This window comes from Cardiocondyla obscurior, linkage group LG06, assembly GCF_019399895.1.
Source record: "Cardiocondyla obscurior isolate alpha-2009 linkage group LG06, Cobs3.1, whole genome shotgun sequence".
Lineage (NCBI taxonomy): Eukaryota > Metazoa > Arthropoda > Insecta > Hymenoptera > Formicidae > Cardiocondyla > Cardiocondyla obscurior.
In genome coordinates this window covers 7,480,863-7,499,475 of record NC_091869.1, presented here as the reverse complement: position 1 = coordinate 7,499,475, position 18,613 = coordinate 7,480,863, and the positions used below count along the sequence as shown (strand labels likewise).

The 18,613-nt window shown below is 42.7% G+C and overlaps 2 protein-coding genes across 5 annotated transcripts in view; one reads left to right on the top strand and one right to left on the bottom strand.

Moving 5' to 3' along the window:
• The window catches only part of LOC139103361 (uncharacterized), a 156,873-nt gene that overhangs the window by 136,315 nt on the left and 1,945 nt on the right, over positions 1-18,613 (bottom strand). The window contains exons 2-4 of the mRNA XM_070657939.1: positions 15,794-16,236; positions 15,595-15,702; positions 15,433-15,478 (exon numbers count right to left, since the gene is read on the bottom strand). The gene's annotated coding sequence lies outside the window, so the exon portion shown is untranslated. The remainder of the gene's footprint in view (positions 1-15,432; positions 15,479-15,594; positions 15,703-15,793; positions 16,237-18,613) is intronic.
• Positions 12,757-15,553, top strand: LOC139103358 (ubiquinone biosynthesis O-methyltransferase-like). 4 transcript variants are annotated; one of them, XM_070657935.1, is made up of 6 exons: positions 12,757-13,277; positions 13,476-13,811; positions 14,112-14,200; positions 14,287-14,761; positions 14,828-15,008; positions 15,140-15,553. In XM_070657935.1, the coding sequence occupies exons 3-6, from the start codon at positions 14,136-14,138 to the stop codon at positions 15,268-15,270; spliced, it is 852 nt and encodes a 283-aa protein (XP_070514036.1). In that variant the 5' UTR covers positions 12,757-13,277; positions 13,476-13,811; positions 14,112-14,135; the 3' UTR covers positions 15,271-15,553. The 4 variants fall into 4 exon arrangements, with proteins under 4 accessions (XP_070514036.1, XP_070514034.1, XP_070514037.1 ...); XM_070657933.1 differs by having other exon boundaries at positions 12,757-13,307; XM_070657936.1 differs by lacking the exon at positions 13,476-13,811.

The following is an 18,613-nucleotide window of genomic DNA, read 5'->3' as shown; positions in this document are numbered from 1 at the left end:
TTGTCGTGTTTCTTTTCTAAGTTGTGAAGCAACCTTGATCTATGCCGGCATTACGCAAGAAACACGTGCGCTTGATGCATATTGTAACGTAAAAGCCGCAAAAGAAAGGAGACTAATTAAAGATTGAGAAAGAAAAAGAAAAAAAAAACTGTCGGGATTTGCTAAAATAATTCGGCGATTATTTTATACAGCGCGGTAAGCGAGATTGTATTTTTCGGCAACTCTTGTGGTCCTATCAAGCCAGGGGGGGAAATGACAAAAAATGGTCTCAACTAAATAAGGCCGTGACGCCGCCGCTGGCGCCAGGTCTGCTCCAACTCATTACCCGATTCTTCTCGGTGAACCTGCATCATGCTGCGAGGTTCAGTTTCAAAATTCAGCCAACGATATCCAAAAATTTCTCGGTAGAATGACAAATGTATTTCATCATCGAGAATATCAATCACACTCACGTAGAGCGCATGAGATTCAGATCCGTCCCGTGCGACACGCGATTAGAGTGAAACGATTTCTCAGTCGTATCGAGACAAAATTTTCTTTTCTTTCTTTTTCTCTTTTTTTTTTTTTTTTTTTTTTTTTTGTTGCATTCGACATCTATCATTATTTTCTTTTCAGCAACTTTTCCCGAAGGCTTGCAACGCATCGCCGCGATCTTATCGAAGTGCCAAGCGTCACTTTTTCGCATTCCGACAAAGCCGGCTTCGTAAAGGCAACGTCGATGATGGTGGAAAGATACAAATTGGGGTCGGGAGAGTAAAGGTCCGATCAACCGGTCGAAGATCTTATCCGCTTAATGGGCAGAAGCCACCACGGCCTAACATAAAAGTCACTTGGTGCAGTACCAACAGGTACTTTGTGATGCAAATCACAATCGGATATAATTAATTTAAATGTGTTTGCGACACAGTCATTTATTTCGATACGCCCGAAATCTTATACGTATTCTTTAAATCCAAAGCAGCGCGGAAAATAATTAAAATTTTCTTTCCCGGGCATTTTAAAAGGAAAACGACGTTGCAGGAAAGATATAGATATATGATATAACGAGCTCTAAAAAAGAAGGGAATTATAACAGATACATCATATTATTTAACGTTCGATTCAAAAGAAGGCAATTCGTTTCTCTCAGCCTCTTGAGCTCTCTTTAATTGATGAGATGTACCAAACTATTGATGAATACAATAGCCCCTCGAGTCGAACGATGACTCGTCGAAGAGGTAACCGACGGATTCTTTGACGGTTGAATCGATGCACGAAATAATTTAATTAGCCACCTCTTTGGCAGCCGCGCGCGCGAAGTTCCTTTGAAAGTGTCATCAAGATGACACTTCCATCGCGAGAGAATTTTTTCCCCATGTTAAACGTATAAATGTCCCGTTTTTTATTTTCAAGTTCTAAACAGCGTACCACTTCTCTTGTTTCTCACACATTAAATAACTTAGATTGCAATTAAAAGTTTATTTCAAAAATCTTATAATTTCTCGATCCTCGTGTTGATTACGTGAAAAATATCGTTGACATTACGTCTCGCTAAACGCGATCGTTTATGCCCCCTTCAGGCGAACCTTTTCAATTCTTTATAGATTTACTCGCGCCTCCCGTATCCCTGTTTACGCGGCCGTAACCCTTACCTTGCTAAACATTTATTTCTTGCTCAGATAAAAGCTCGATAACATTATTATTACTATTACGCCGTACCCGAGGCGTTTTCTAAGTGCTTTTCGCTCTAAAATATCGAAAGTACTTTTCAAGATGTGATCGCGCCTGGGTCGAAGGGACCCTCATCTTTTACCTGATATCAAAGTGCAACGGTAACTCCGTATATCCCGCAGGTCGACGGGCGGTCAGCAAATAGTAATTGAAATTGAAGCACCATCGCAATAATCGTCTTAATGCACTCGCGAATTAGATATTGAATGATACGTGGTATGATATCGAGTAAACTCTTCTCGTTTCCATCCCACTAATCCGATGGACTTCCCGTTCCGTGTCGTCCCTAGCACGATACCACCTCGATTTAGCTGATAATGACATCGGAAAGAGGATATCCACATATAGAAGGCCTTTTAAATAATTATCTTTACCTTTAATGTCGTTAAGAGGGTGTCACATTAAACTGCCTACTATGTAAAGCGAGGTCCTTAAGATTCTTCGGTTGATCCGAAATATTACAATTAAATCGAACGAGAGTAACGAACAGATAGCCGCGGGGGAGACAGGGAGAAGACGGGGTGAGAGCGAGCGCGAGCCTACGTGCCGCGAGCTAGGTATATTCCCCCACTACTCCCACTCTCGCTTTGTCCTTCTCCAGCGGTCGCGCGCGCACACACGTACTACACACTGTGCAGCGAGCACGTGCTCTGTACCGAAAGTAATTCGCATTTGCGTTCAACGAAAACTGTCCGGCACGAGAACTATCTTCTCCTCTCTATTTTCCGCGTGAGGAGAGTACGTGTGATTCTCCGCGCGAGGAGAGTACGTGTGATTCTCCGTGTGAGGAGAGCACGTGTGATTCTCCGTGTGAGGAGAGCACGTGTCGCAGTCGGTTCGTCGGTCATTTCGGGAGTTTCGCAAAGTATTCGGGCATAATTTTTTGGCTTTATTCTAAACGCAAATGCCGGACAGGAACGCGTGAAAGTGATGAATAATTTTCGCGATTGTAAAATCACGGTCGGGGTGTTCGCGAGTGTCCAGTGCGCGGAAGGATGACTCGACACGTGCTCTCTGAGAGGAGGAGGAGGCCCAGGAAGGGTATCCTGCATCAGCGGAGCAACTTATAGGTAAATATAAATTTTTTTCTTTTGTAGAAAATCTTTAAAAAATAAAGCTTTACCTTTATATTAATTTTGATACTAACATATCTACATTAATATGTTTTATTTTATGTTACAGTCACCGGCAGAGTTCTACAACTCCGCTGAGGCTCATGCAGATTGGTAAGTCGCACGATTTTTTTTCATTCGCAGTTCGGTATTGGGGTCTTTAAAAAAATAGCGCGCGCATGGTTTCTTCTAGTCGTCGTAAATTTATCAATGGATGAGATACTCATTGCCGACGGAGGCGTCCCTTCCGACGAGGTGTTAAGAAAATACCCTGCCGAATGCCGTTTAAGTTTGCCGTGATTTACGATGTTGTATTTATGGTCGTGAGGAAAGAAAGAGAGGCGAGGAGAGCGGAGGGCGGGAGATCCTACGGATCGATACCGCGCGTCTTCGGGAATCTTCCCTTGCCCCCGGTTCCGTTTTCCAGCGTCGCGGCACTTCGCTTTTAACTTCGTCCTGATTCTTTTATACCGCGCGGAACTCGGCCGCGCGCAACTGGACCCTCGTAAATCGTGTGCGGACCGGCGCGCATTGTATCCGGTGATTTACCGATGCAAGTCCATTAGTCGTAAAGCAATGCTCCTCGCCGTGGCTAGATGGTGGACGATAAGACAAACTGCGTTTTCAGCGTATAATACTCCCCGCCTGGTTCGTACCCGGACGGGGTGGCGTACTACGCGATTGCTGTTTCGCAACGACGGCTCCCAGCCTCCCTTTCATCGACACTTCGAGTTATCTCCCTACCGCCCCACCCCTTTGTTTCTTTCGTTTTTCTTTCTCCGTTCTCTCGTCCCGCATGTCTATCTTACGTTTGATATCGTAATTCACGAGTAGCTCCGTCATTACGAAGTAAATATCGTAACCCTTGTTACCGGCGAGGGAAATAATCGAGTATTTGCGATAACGAGCGCATATTTGTCTTCCTGTTACTTTCCAAAGAGTTATTATCGTAACTTCAAGGAGAAAATTAACACCGTTGTAAAAAAATATATCTACGTATCAAATATTTTGTCAAGAATAGAAAATAAATAATTTTAAATAGACGAGCTTCTCATCGGTATTTGTGTCGAAATTTAATTTGAAAGAATTTTCGTCTTACACGCAAATGGAACAAAGGGGGGAAAAAAAAAGAAAAAGAATTGATAGGTACACAGAAACGTATATCTGTTGGACATGCTGTCATGAATACGAGTATGCAATTCGCGGTTGTAGGACAACAATGAACAGAGCCGCAAGCGACGCGTACATTACGTATTCTTCCTCTCTCGTCGTGTACGGATTAATTATGTAATTACGATCTAGCTCAAGGAAGCTATGAATTGCAGATTTGCAGTTCGAACGATTCAAACGAAAAATGCCGGCGAAGGTTACTTCGTCAATAAATACTCGATGATGAAAATTGCAGTAAAACTCCTCGACATTATAAATACCAAAAATATCCAAGTATCCAAAACTGATCTTCTTGCGAATCTTCTTGCAAAAGTATTAAAAAAAAAAAAGAAATTTACGTCCGACGTTAGCTCGTTTCTAATATATGAATCTTCACGTTTGCCCGCCCTTTTAATTTTTCAATTATCTTACCAATTACTGCCTGTTTCCGTTTTATGGAATCGAAAGCAATGACTCGCGCGTGGGATAAGAAAACCGAGTAACGCTCTTAAAACAATTTTAAAAATATATTCTTTGCAAAAAAAAAAAATGGGTCTGTTCGAGAAATATTTAAATGTATTAAAAACGTATTAAGCGGTTCTTTTTACTCTTGCATAACGGTAGAGTGATCGATCGGCGGTCACAAGCGAAGCCGGAGTTTCACTGCATCATGCGTGGCACATGATGCATCGAGGGTAACAATGACGAACGGGATCTGATATTCCCAAGTCAGCATTATGGCCGCTGGAAGGCGGCTAAACGAAACGAGGAAGAAGCGCATTCGCAACGCGGCGGCGCGCTTCAAAGCCGGTGCCTCGCCGGATTCTGGATCGCAGATCGCCGCGACCACGGCGAGGAGCGGGTGATCTTTTCAAAGTAACGATTTCTATTGAGGCCTCGACCATCGTCTTTTCCCGAATACTCGACACTTCCGCGTTCGAACGCCCCCGTCCTTTCGTTATTGTAGCGCATTTCCTCGGTCTTTCAGCGACGCCGGATTGTAACACGAGACTCACGATTTCGTCAATCGATTCGCTCAATGGTAGAAACGACACAACGGAATGTCCGACTAGATTATCCCGAAAGCGAAGCGGGGCACGACTGTATGGAAATTTTCACGCTACGGACATATTTTTAATCGACGACACACCTAGGGTCCTAAATATTCTACTGGAAATAAACGGAGGTGGGAACGGTTCCGCGTTAATTTTGAACAGGTCCTTTTCGACATTCCGAGCGATCTCTATTTGACGAGGAAGTCGCACCTCGAACGTTGCGTCAAAATCAACGGAATTTACGCGGTAACGAATTTCTATTATTACACGGGGGATTTTTAAGGCGTAGCATCTGCCGAGCGCCGCAAAGCTCTACAATCATTCCTGTTTTGAAAACAACGACGTGCCCATTTTGTGATCCGATCAGATAGCATTGTACGGTCCCGGATGATTGTAGTCATTACTGCGCTCGCCTGCGTATTAGAATTTGTGAGCTGGTAGGAGGCAAAATTATTCCCGCTTCGGATCCAGTCGCTTTCGGGCACGGCGCGTATACATATACGCGCGTGGGCAACTCGCGCGCTCGCCCGTTAGGAGAAAAAATAAAGACGTGTAACGATCGAAAATGAAAAGGTTGTTAGCAGCGCGGGCGATCGTTATTGAAAACATCGGCCCCGTTTTTCTTTTATTTCCGACACGAGACTGACACCAATGTTTCCACAAATAAAATGAAAAATGTAGCGCGTAATCAAAGATAAATTTAATAAAATCGACTACTTTACAAACTGCGCGGAAAAAAAAAAAATAATAAAAAAAAAAAATTGGAGGATCCGGAAGTCGGCGAAGAGCAAAGCACATTTTCTTTCGTTACGTCTTCCTGTTACTCGAGACTATTTTACTCTCGCATCCCGACCCTCCCCCCTCTTTTTCCCCTTCGGAAGTGGTGGATTTTTTACAATCCGACACGCGGGAACGTGCGTACGCGGCTAGCATGGGGCGCGTGCACGGTGCACAGAGAGAGGCAGCAGCTGCGACACCCTCACGCCCACACGGCAGGCCGCCTAGAAATTCACATCAACTTCGGCACGCGTTGTCGAATTCTTCTTAATACCCCTGCAACCGTATCCTGCCGTGAAATTCGTTCCCTTCTGTATTCGGGGCACAATAGGAATATATCAATCTCCGATCGATCTTGCGCGCACGTGAAATCTAGAAGTGGCGCGAGCCTCGTACGAACATGCGAGTGCAGGGCGATGTATGTTTAAGAAAAAAAAAAAGCTATATGCATTTAAGAGATGTCCTCCTGGCAACTTTAAAATCACCTACGCTTTAAGAAATATCCAATATTTAGGAAAAGAAGTCGAGTACTTTGGAAAATAAATCGTCGGCGGTGCACGCCGAAAGTTAAATTCGCGCGGTATCGCCGTTCGGCGGACGTGTTTAAGTCTCGCTTATCGCGGCTGCAGACTCGTGCATATATAAAAGCTACTTAGATTATGCATGGGTGGGGATTCCCCGGAGTCCGCCTTTTCCACCGAGCAACTACCACCGCTGACGCTATACACGCGGTGTACCGGCACACCATCGTCGACACCGCCGCCTCCATCATCGCCGCGGTCGCCGGCGCAACGGCCACCCCCGGGGGCAGTAATCTCGCATGGAGATCCGACTTAAACGATAGGCCCCGTTTCGAGCGCCGCCCTCGTACGCGAGACTCTTAATTTCCAGGGCAGAACGAGCGCGGCGCGGCTTCCACGAAAATACTTTGTGAGGAGGTCTTCGTCGCCGTTTACGAGACGGGCCACCCGATGCCGTGTTATTACAAGCGGCTCGAATATTTCCATATCGCGCCGGCTAGACGTGGTTTTAATGCCACCGTCGGCGGTACCGCTCGCCTAACCCTCGTGCTCTCCGCGACCCGGCGGGATGGGCGCGTCGTTTCGCCGGTGAATCCTCGACCCTCCCTAGCTTAGGCAGCCCTCCTCCTCCCTTTCGAAATGGCGTTTCCAGAGAGAACCGTTTCTCCGATCGGCGCGAAAGAACCGGGGTCCATTTTGTCGGTTGATATATCGCTCAATCTCGTACAAGCCGGCTCGTCGGAAGCGGAATCTCCCTATCGTTGCCGTAATTCGGCGGATCTAGTTTCGCTTCGCGTGCGAACGTTCGATCGATTCGAATTACGCGAGATGTGTATCGCGGCACGCCACCCGGTCGCTTCCTCGATCACCATTGAATTCGACGAAGGGGGGGGGGGAGAAGAGATTCCGCGAGGGGGTGAGAAGGGCGAACAGGGGAGTAAACGGATGCTGAAAGGGACAAAAAGAGCGGGCTAGGCGAGCGTGCCGTGGCCAAGAAGGAGAAAGGTAGACGCGCGGCCATGATGTGGCCGATATAGCCTCGAGGAATATAAAACGAGCAGAGATATCATCGCGCCGGTGAGTCGGAATAAAACTATAAACCGGAGGAAACAATTACCCAGACTGCCCGGCGGAAGATGCGGCTAATGATAAGTGGTTGGTTGCTCTCCCGAGCCTGCGAAGCATAGCTTTTGCCGCGCGTTGCCTTTGGTCCCGTCTTCCTCTCGGCGCCATTTTCACCGCGCGGATAAGTAAGAGGGAAGCGCGGTACCCCTCTCGCCCCCTTTCCACTCTCTCCCTCTCTCTTTTTCTCTCTCCCGAGGTTTATACGGAGGATGTTGCAATGTGACAAAATAGCGGGTTGCGCCCGTAAACGCGGATCATGTACATTAATGTCGCTCGATTACGTCGCTATTCGTAATTTGGGACATTGGCGTTTTCATCCGCGACGCTACTTTAGTCCGATCGAGGCTGCCTTGAAACTTTTCTCATAATTGTCAACGAACTCGGCCTTCGCCTACCTTGTCGCGAACGCGCAAAATTGCAGGCTCGATAACGCGCCGCGTCCGTCGATTTTCTTTTTTTTTTTTCTCCCTCCGCTTTTCGCAATAAATGCCAATTTTCAGTACTTCGGATTATGGAAATTGATCTCGTCGACGTTTATCTGTGGCCGTAAAATATTTTCTCTCAGTCGGTTATAGCGACCTGCCCGAAGAAGGGAACGAGGTGTCGGCGAGGCTGCGCCAAGACGAGTTTAATCGCGAAATCAGCAAAGCTGGTCCTGTATCGCGCGGTGACACGTAGTACGCGAGCAAACATTCTTTTTAATGGCAACGACGGTCTTTCGTAACATTACAGCCGATTTATGCAAATTGTCGGGCGCAGCCATGTAAATTATAATCTTGCGGATACCGCGCACACAGCAACGTTCCAACCATCGCTGCGTTTGAAGTAACGAATCGCACGATCGACTCTTGCGCACCGTTTTCTCTTTTTTTTTTCTTTTTTTTTTCCGTCGCTGCACAGCATGCGAGTTTTAATCGCGTCTTCTCTACGTTTGGTCCTTCGATGTTTAAACGAGGCGACGGGGTGAAATCGTTCGAATCCGGTAAGCGTGAATCACGCGGACGGAGCCATTCGCGCATTTCAATTTCCTTTCTCGATCGCATCCGCGTGTATATAAACGCACTTGGTTTCGCCGTCCGAGGGGACTACCACCGAGTACGGGAGCCTTGCGCGCACGCGGTCGTTTTCTTTCGCGTGGCGAAGATCACAGTGTTCACAGAAGGCATCTAATTGCCAACCTCTCGCATCTCGCGCTCCCCCATAAACTTAACGACCGCCTTAACGGTTGGCCCTCCCGGTATGCTAAAGAGCGTTTCTTCGGCTATTTCGCGAAGTACCCTGTTAAAGACTTCGATGGGCCGTTGCGGCCGTCCGTGCCTCGCAAGAAAGACCGGACGTTTGGGGCAAAGGAACGTCTCGCTTTAACCATAATGTCCATACAAATGAAATAATTGCGCGCCTAGCGAACCTTTTGCCGCGCGATCTGACGCGATCGGAGAAAGCGGTTGAGTAATACGAGGAAGGGTATCGGGGAGTCCGAATCGCGCGCAAACTTGCTGCTTTCGTAGAATACAAAGTACGGCGGTTCGTTTCACAGAAATCTTGGCGGCGGGGCCGAGGAATTTGATTTCCTTGTCGGTTTGCATGATTCTGATTGAAGTGATTGAGAAATGCGGGGAGGGGTTCGCGAGGGAGAGGCAGCGCCTCCGACTGAGGGCCGATGATTGGTGGGACATTAGTGTAATGAGAGTCTTGAGTTAAGGGGTAAAACGTGGTAGCGGCTACCGCGCGCCGTGTATCCGCCATGATTAGAGCCTCGGTGGCGTTTTCGCCGATATCGTGAGTTCGTGAAATCGCTCCTGCAATTTTAATTCAGGCTCGCAGTCTTCCCCCGAGTCGGCGAACAAGGGAGGAGCGAGAGAGAGAAAAAAGAAATAGGAAGAACGCCGCGGTGGAAAAAAAATCTCGCGGGGTTCGCGGGAAGAAACGGGGAGAACAAAGGCGGAATACAACGAACAACGGGAATCGATCGGTACTCGACGGAATAAATATGTGCCACAAATGTGATACGTCTGATCGCGCGGTTTTACCTCTATTCTTTGCGACGAAGCACGCTCGGTTGCTCATTTACAGGCGTCCAGGGCTAAGGCGAGTTGATCAATCGTTATCGAAAATTTAATTATCACGTCGGAAAACTGATTTTAATATTAATTTATTTAATGCTGTTTCCAGCCGTGTCACGCGCTAAAAATATATGCGAGGCTCAAAAGATAAGTTCACGTAGCCGAATAAATTTGTGATATAATTTGCAGCTCACGTCGTTTGACGGTGTTACGGTCAGGAAAGTTTGAGTATCATGCTGATCACGATGTATACAAAGTACCGATCGAATGAGTTAACATCGAACCGGTCGAAATCACTTCTGCGAAACGACGCGTGTGCGTAAATAAAATATGAACCTGACGAAAGGCGACTCACGTTGGCGAAATTACGACGAATGACAACGCCTTCCTCTGCCGCGGTATCTCGCATAAAATTACACGGGCTACCGTGTACCGTCCACTTACGCCTTAATCGCAGCTACCGGTCCGAATTGCATTGCCCGAAACGAGGCGCGCGATGCGCCGGTTTCCCCAGCGCAGCGGATCGAGATCGTCTCGTTCTCCCGCGGACATTACGTATTCAGTGGCCAGCGCCATTTTACCTCGACCATTTTTGCCGATCAAATCTTAATTGTTGGCTGGCGGCTGTCTAAGGAGGCGGGGCCGCCCGGTTGGTTCACTTTCAGCCACGCGATGCACGAACGCATCGGTTTTCTTCCTCTTATTTCTTTTCCCCTTTCCGCTCCGCGTCCCTTTTCGCTTTCCCCTCGCGTGTTCCTCGAGGAGTGCGATGCACCGCGACATTCTCGGGTCCCCCCATGTCTCGCAGCGCCGGGCGCAACGGTGTCCTGGGCAACGCGTATGCTAATCGCGCCGAGTTACCAGAACCATACGTAATTGCGGCCAGTGACGAGAGGGCCTTCTCTCGCCCTTTTCCCGCCGCACTCAAAATACCCGCGGATCCCTACACGAAAAAATTTACAAGCGTTCGAGCACGACCCGTGCAAAAAAAAAAGAAAAAAAAAATCTGTTCCGTCCGAGTTAAAATCGCACAAAACGCCCCGTCGGCGAAAATCTTCGATCATTAACTAGCCTTACCGTTCGCGAAATAACGGCAGATGTAAAAAGCATCGAGCGTGTTTTATCGGTTCCGAGATCTCGAGGCGTGGGCGCGAGAGAGGTTTAAAGCGACATGGTGGAGCTCGCGGGAGACAATGTAACGCAGGGAACAATTAAGTAATAGAGACGTCCAGTTCGCGATTCGCGATAAACGACGATGAGCATCCGACAAAGTTGGTACATTGCCGCAATTAATCCTAATGACGTGAAGGGGTAATTATCGATTATCCTGCGACAATCTGCGAGCGCCGCTGGCACCGCGTAATAAATCTACTCCCACATCGAGATGTAAATGCCAGCTAACTGGTACACGGACAAAGTAGCCGCCGACACCGGCGGCGGCGGCGAAAGGCGGAGTATTACGTGGTCTAGCCCATCGGATTCCTGAATTGCAAAGTGCACCACGCCGCTTAATCAGCGGTCGTCAATGTGTCCGCCGCAGTGGAACGATTATGATTCTACGAGAAGGATCTGCGTCACCGCGATGGGAAAGTCGCAAACATAAATCTCCAAGCACCCCCTGCATGCCGCGCGAATTGTCTTTTAATACGCGCGCGCTTTACAAGATAATTATTGTGGAACGCGGTCGTCGTTGCTTTTTCCGTCTTGATTTTATAAATGCAAATCACGCGAGGAACGACCGTCGGAAAATAAAATCATTAACGCGCCCCGACACGCGCTGGGTTTAACGAACGATAGATTTTAATGGTACGCTTTATCGGAATAACAATGACTTTTCAAAATCAATATTCGTTAATCGATATAAGCCGTAAGATTATTTTTATAAAAAATTTCTGCTGTCTTAATTTATTGCAGCTTCGTATATTAATTAATACGATAGACGTTATCAGAGTCTGATACCGAGGTGATAAACTTTCCTTAAAAACCGCGACGTATAGCGCAAGATGTTACCGAGCTGTTTGCCCATGGCGAAAGGAGATTAGGTCTTTTTAGGAGGCAAAGGCGTATCGTTCTGTAAAACACTGATTTTGACCAGCGCGCGCGTCCGCCAGATACTATCCAATTAGCGGCAAATTAATATTACCCGCGGTGTAATCAGGCTGGTACGCGGGCAGGGGTGCTGCGTACCGTTGCCAGCCTTCTCTCGGCATAATGACACGTATTACTCTGATTGGCAACAATTGGTAACAATTGACGGGCGGAACCGAGCCTCGGAGGTTCCGCTACTTTGCCCGCGTTGTTTACGACCAGAACTTCAAAACGTTACACCTTAATTGCGTAGCTACATGCTCGAGGAATTATCAAGGCTTCCTTGCATCCCTTCGTCATTACTTATTAGACACATAACCAGCTCTAGCGTAAAGTTCGTAACATAATCAGCTGTAAGCTTGTTTTTAAACGCTGTTCGCTTACAAGTTCAGCGTATTAAAAGAGAACATTACACGTTACACGCAACTACCTTGTTTCAATTAATAAAAAAAAAAAAAAAATATGAAAGTTTTCCTGTACGTATTTGTACTCGATTGATATTTCGTTTCAAATAAAACAAAATTGAACGGTATTAATTGACGTGTAGTGGATAATCGACGAGGACAGAAGCTTTGTCGCGAGAGTGCAAAGTAGCGGAATCGCGGTGCTAACGTTCTTTCTTTTTTTTTTTTTTCGGGGGAAAAAATAAACTGGAAAATTGAATAAGCTGACGTAAAAACTGCCGAAGGCTCCACGGCTGTCGGAATGAGTTAGAGAAAGAGAAGTGGAAATTACCGGTATATTACGATGTTGTAATAACTTCCCGACGACTCGGATGCACGCTGACGACGAGCCATCGGCTGTATTACGCGCCCGTAAAACGCGATACTGCTTCTACGTTGCATCCGCTCTTGCGCGATTTTTTACCGGATAAATAAGAGATCGCGGGACGGCGAGTTTATCTTCTCTCAGTTCCCGTCATAACGATCGGGAGAGCGCGTTTTCTTCCGTCTTTTGCATACCCATATTCGGAACACGACGTAAAGCTGGTCAAAAAGAAAAAAAAAAAAAAAAGGTGGCCCTACTTGCGAGGAGTATCATAAGATTCCGGAAAAAATATTAAAAATAACATTACGATGTTATAAGAATAATGATGTAAGATTCTAAAAAGACGCATGTTCGGATAATTAAAAATAATTTGAGAAATTTCGGGACAATGTAAAATAAAATGTAATTCTAAAAACGTAGCGTTGCTCGAACAGCGAGCAAGATAAATATTGCAATAAAAATAAAGACGAGCGAGCATCATCGTAATAAACAAGGCGCGATAAACATTACACGTCTAAAACAAGTTAAAATATGTATCCGAATAAAACCGCTAACAAACGAACAATTTTAAATTTCGATGTAAAGGACGGAGTAGGGCTTAAAACGGAGGACCACGCGGGGAGACATATAAAAAGCCGGGAAAAACTGAGCGCCCCAGTTCGTCAAATCATTATAACGCATACGTTGTTAAAGCTTTCCGACTATTGTACGCGGGCCGATCGTTGGTCAGACTAAGGCCACACGGGTCTCTCGAGCATTGAGCCTTCTGCTCAACTTTAATAAAAAACGGACGACTTGAGGAGAATCAAGGAGATTATTCTTACTGCACTGGACCATACTTTCCTAACACTTTCCCCGAGCGACTGAGTCTTCGGTGACGACGAAACAACGCACGATGATGAAAAAAATGTATATCGATGGTTACATAGACCTATAAAGGTTTTTAAGCTGCTTATAATATCTTATCAAAGTACAAAGATTAGATTTTTCATGTGCTGTTTACTTTTTGATAGCGTATGAATAGTGGACACGTGTGTTAAAAAAATTTAAAATATGATAATTGGTTACGTCACGATTATGATAATATATTATTTCCGAATTATCTAGGTTCATGAATGTAGACATTCATTCTAGTAGATCAAAGAAAACCAGTACCGTGCGGACAGTAACGAGCGGACAACGAATACATTTTTATGTATATTTTTTGTTTCGAAAGAGTGATATTGCACGTTGGATACAATTATTTATATTACAGTGATAATTTAATTGATTTCTGGTACAAATTCATCAAGACAGTGTTTAATGATATGTTATCATGTTAATGTTATGTTAACGTTTGCTCGAACCTTGAAAATGTTTTTATAATTATAAACACTATTTAAAATTACATTTTTTTTTACAAACAAACGTTTGTTCATTATTAAAGTGTAACTCAAAGTGCACGTAAGTACTTAGTTAAAGTGTCTCTTTTGAAATACTATTTGAAAAAACTTCTCGTTTGTGTAAAGAAAAAGATATAAAATATTCATAAATATACTTTGCATAAATATACGTTTCCTAAATTAATTTTTTACGTTCTTTTTTTAATTTAGAAATGACTCTTTCATCATATTTTATATATTATGCATTAAATTATTTCTATTTGCAATATAAAAAAATAATAATGTTTCAAGTACATCCTAGATGCGTACTTTCATTACTGGTTGAAGAGAAAATTATTCTATTTTATTCTTCTACTTATAGATCCAATTGCGTTTAAACATTAACATGATATCTTTAAAGATTATTATTACATCTCTTAATGGAGCGTGGAAGAACAATCTTCGAAATGGGTAATTCCAAATTATATCTCATAATATAAATGTATGTAAACGTGTAATAACATTGCTCTAGTTATTATAGTTTTCTTATATAACAGGTTATCGAAAGATATCAGTAAAAGGAATAAATCATTTTCGTCAGTGGACTTTAACGAAATCGAACATATGTCTAATCTAGCAAACCTATGGTGGGACGAAAAGAAAAACAGTCTCCATGCGTTTAATCCGTTAAGAGTACAATTTGTAAAAGATGGTTTGATAAATGCCGGAGTCAAATTACAGAACTCAGATCTTCCATTGAAGGAACTAAAGCTTGCCGAAATTGGCTGTGGCGGAGGAATATTAACTGAAGCCTTAGCCAAACTAGGTGCGCAAGTAACTGGAATAGATCCCTCGATAGAATTGATAAATATTGCTCAAAGCCACGTAAAATTGAATCACGATTTGTCAAAAAGAGTAAATTACATTAACACAACCATAGAAGATTTCGTCCAAAATGAGAAAGAAACATATGACGCTGTTATATCGTCAGAGGTTTTAGAACATGTAGCGAGCCCAGAACTATTTTTAAAGGTACATTGTAATAGAAAATAAGACTTTCCTATGAATATTTCATAAATGATTTTATGCTTTTTACAGGAATGTACGAAAATTGTGAAACCTGGCAAGTCAATTTTTATAACGACAATAAACAAAACACTAACATCACTCCTGTCTACTATTTTACTGAATGAGTACATTTTGCATAATATACCTCGTGGTACTCATCAATGGAATAAATTTATCAGCCCGCAAGAAGTTCAACGTTTACTAGAGAAATGTGAGTATTATTCTGATTAATTTTCGAAATAAATTAAAAAGTTATTTCGTTAAAATATGTATAGTTATAGGAAGTTATAAACAAATAATCATAAGTGTTATAATACTTTTTTAATTTTCTTTTTTTTATAGACGACTGCCAAACAAAATTGATTCAGGGCATACGTTTAAATTCTTTTACAAAACAGTGGTTTATAACATCAAAAACATCTACTTTTTATGCACTTCATGCAGTCAAACAAAAAAAGATAATAAGCATGTAGATCGTTTCCAAAAAATTCAAGTCTTTGCATTTATGTCGAAAATTTAAGAATAATATTACGATATATAGCTCATGAATAAGCTTTTCTATACTATTTTATTTTTTATGTGTCATGCGCAATTCTTGATAAGCTTGATAAAGTAAAATAACAACTTGAACTTACCGATTCGATGCGCAGCGGTAGAGTTTTTACCCATGTAGCGATAATCCTGTAACAAGCAAATATAAAATATATTGTAGACTTTCAAATTAATATTCACCATAAACAATTTTTTTAATTGAAAGATTAGCAGTTTTAGATAAATAAAAAAAAAAAGAATCTTACCTTAACGTTGCTCCACCGAAGCATGAAGCCTTTCCTAGGCCTCCTCCTCCTCTTAGCCTGCTGGGGATGTTGGTTTAGGTCCTCCAGGCAAGGCACACTCACGTAACCCTGTCCGGATAATTTAGAATCGCGCGATATTAAACAATTTTTTTAATTAAAAGATTAGCAGTTTTAGATAAATAAAAAAAAAGAATCTTACTTTAACATTGCTCTACTGAAGCATAAAGTCTTTCCTAGGCCTCCTCCTCCTCCTCTTAGGCTGCTGGGGATGTTGGTTTAGGTCCTCCACGCAAGGCACACTTGCGTAACCCTGTCCGGATAATTTAGAATCGCGCGATATTAAACGACACTCCCGTATATAAAAATTGTATGATAAATTTCGAACCCGGTCACTTTAACGGCACTACCGAAACGTACGCGGACGACGAACCGGCTGCGGCTCGTGTATACTTTAATGATGACCATCGGCGACAAGGTTAATTAAAATAGACCGAACGACACTCCCGTTTTATAATATTCATATACAAAAGTTATCTCGCACGTTTCCTTGAACTCCATTCTCGAAGGAAACAACAAATGAACCGACTGTAATCCATTTCGGTATTCATCGCAACGACGACGTTAAGTTCCCCGGGTTTTTATCTAAAAGAATATACATTTTACTTAAAAAAAATCCTGAGGATGATAAATCCACACTTTACAATATAAAATTAAGTAATACTACAAGAAAACTTATAGATACAATACACACATTAAAGTCTGAGTTATACGGAATTATTAGTAATATATGCAAAGTATTTGTCTTCGATATACTCTCCGCATGAAAATCATTAATTAATGTATACATATACATTGAGAAAAGAATATAGTTACTATTGGATCCAATTATAATTTTATATTTCTAACTATAAGTATAATTCGATTAATTATAAAGTAATTATATTTATCTCTCAATGCATTTATAAATTACGTTTAAAAAAGCAAACAGCGTTCGTAAATACATTTTTGATTACAGATAATTGTATCTCTTAGACACAAAAAGCAAACTTGTTCAATAATTATTTTAATAATACGCAAGATTATTGAAATTACTTAGTATATGCTATTTGATCTGTTTCGAACATATAAAATGTATGTGAGAATCAATATCCGTTATCCACTTCGCGGAAGTGCTTATCTATTTTTCATTTGCATTCCCTTTACTTCTAGTCGGAAAAAACTTAAAAGAAAAGTAACGAGAAACGATGTGAGCACTTCACCGTAAATTATTCACTTCGCGAAATATTACCAATGTTGTAAGTAGTAGTAGTTTAACAATCAAGATAAGAATTTTTACATTAACGCTGTTGTTACAAATGTTGTTTTACTATCGCATCGTTAAAAAGAACTTCAGTATGCAAGTTCTTGCAAATTTATCCAACACAATGTACAAACTAGAAAACAAATTATAAAAATGTATTATCGATATAAATTTCAAATATAAATTAAATATTAATTTTTAATTATTTTTTTCGTAAATTTTATATTTATCTACAAATTTTTATATTTGTATTTATATGCATTTTAAAATAATTTTAATAACGATTTTAACAATATCCAATACATTCTAAAATTAATTGTGCAATGACGTGGTGTCAGATTTGAATGAGAAATGCAATATAATTTATAAGATAATTGAATTGCAATTTATGAGTTTTTAAGACTCATTCTTGGCTATAACTCCCACAAGATCTTCATTAAATAATCGTTTATATATTTATTACAGAGTGGAGTGCTCACAGAGGTATCGTCTCTCTATTTTCCGTACCCTATTATCCGAACGCGCATTTACGATCCATCTTCTACATTTCTTCTAGCAATAAAAGCATTCAGTATACTCGCTAGTACCTCGACGAAGTATACCTCTCTCGCGAAACGTTACGGTCCACTACTACGCCCGCGAGTAAATAGAAGCCGTGAAAGGTGTGCGATATTTGCACAAGTACTTGATGCTCCCGCTTTTGTGTATTGTAAGCGAGCACGTTATGTTTCAATGAACTGGGCCTCACTTTTTGTCCTAATTGAGATAGCCGCTAGAACGTGAAAATTCCACGCTTGCCACGTTTAACATTCTATTCTTTGAAGAATAAGCAGATTCGCCGAATATTAGTCAGACACGCTCATTTTCAATTGCACATTATTTCGTCATACACATCGTCACGCTAGCTACTAGTATCCGATTCGTTCGTCAAGACATACGATCACATCAATTATTTTATTACATATTGTATTTTTAATCTTGATCCGCATAATGCATATAATCGCGAACCCTATTACTTCACGAGTGCGGGTGGGCGAACGGAAAGAGCGTTCATCTCGGTTTCGCTTCGGATCTCGCCGTCGTGTTTCAACGATATCGGTAATTTGGAGAACCGCAAACCCCCTGACGTCACCGGTGCATCGAAGCATCTTGCCGGCGCAATCCTTCCACCCTTCTACCACCCCGTGGACCGATAATCTTGGTCAAAAGGATATTAGCGACCGACGAATTATAGGAATTTCGGCAAATTAGATATTGAGCGAATTGAAGGATTGCATTACTAATTCTGCCGGGACGCCGATCGTTACATCGAGATTTATTCAATCGCCGTCACACGGCAGAATCTCCAGCAGCGCATCTTCGCAAACGTAAAGTTAAATCTGAGCACGCAATACAAAACTCAATTTTTAAATACAATTTTAAGTTTGACGTAACTTTTTTCGCTCGCTTAAACTAAACTTAATTCGTATCATACAATCATTAAAAAAAAACTTCCCGCTTATTTCTATAAGAGAGAATAAAAGTCGTCTTCGTATAAGCTGCTGCAAATGGTCGTGTTCTGCCCATTCCTCGTTCTATCTCACGGCGCGGCGCCGACGATCCAGCCGTCGCGGCTACACATGTAGCCTTCTATTTTGCCCCATGCCAATCTTAATATTATCCTTCGAATTATGGGCCTAATGTTATCCATGATATGCGTTCCCACTACACGTACGAGCC

Coding starts and splice junctions, on each gene's coding strand:
- LOC139103358 (XM_070657936.1), top strand. CDS start 14,136: ATGATATCTTTAAAGATTATTATTACATCTCTTAATGGAGCGTGGAAG. Junction 14,201..14,286: donor AAGAACAATCTTCGAAATGG/GTAATTCCAAAT, acceptor CTTATATAACAG/GTTATCGAAAGATATCAGTA. Junction 15,009..15,139: donor TCAACGTTTACTAGAGAAAT/GTGAGTATTATT, acceptor TTTTTTTTATAG/ACGACTGCCAAACAAAATTG.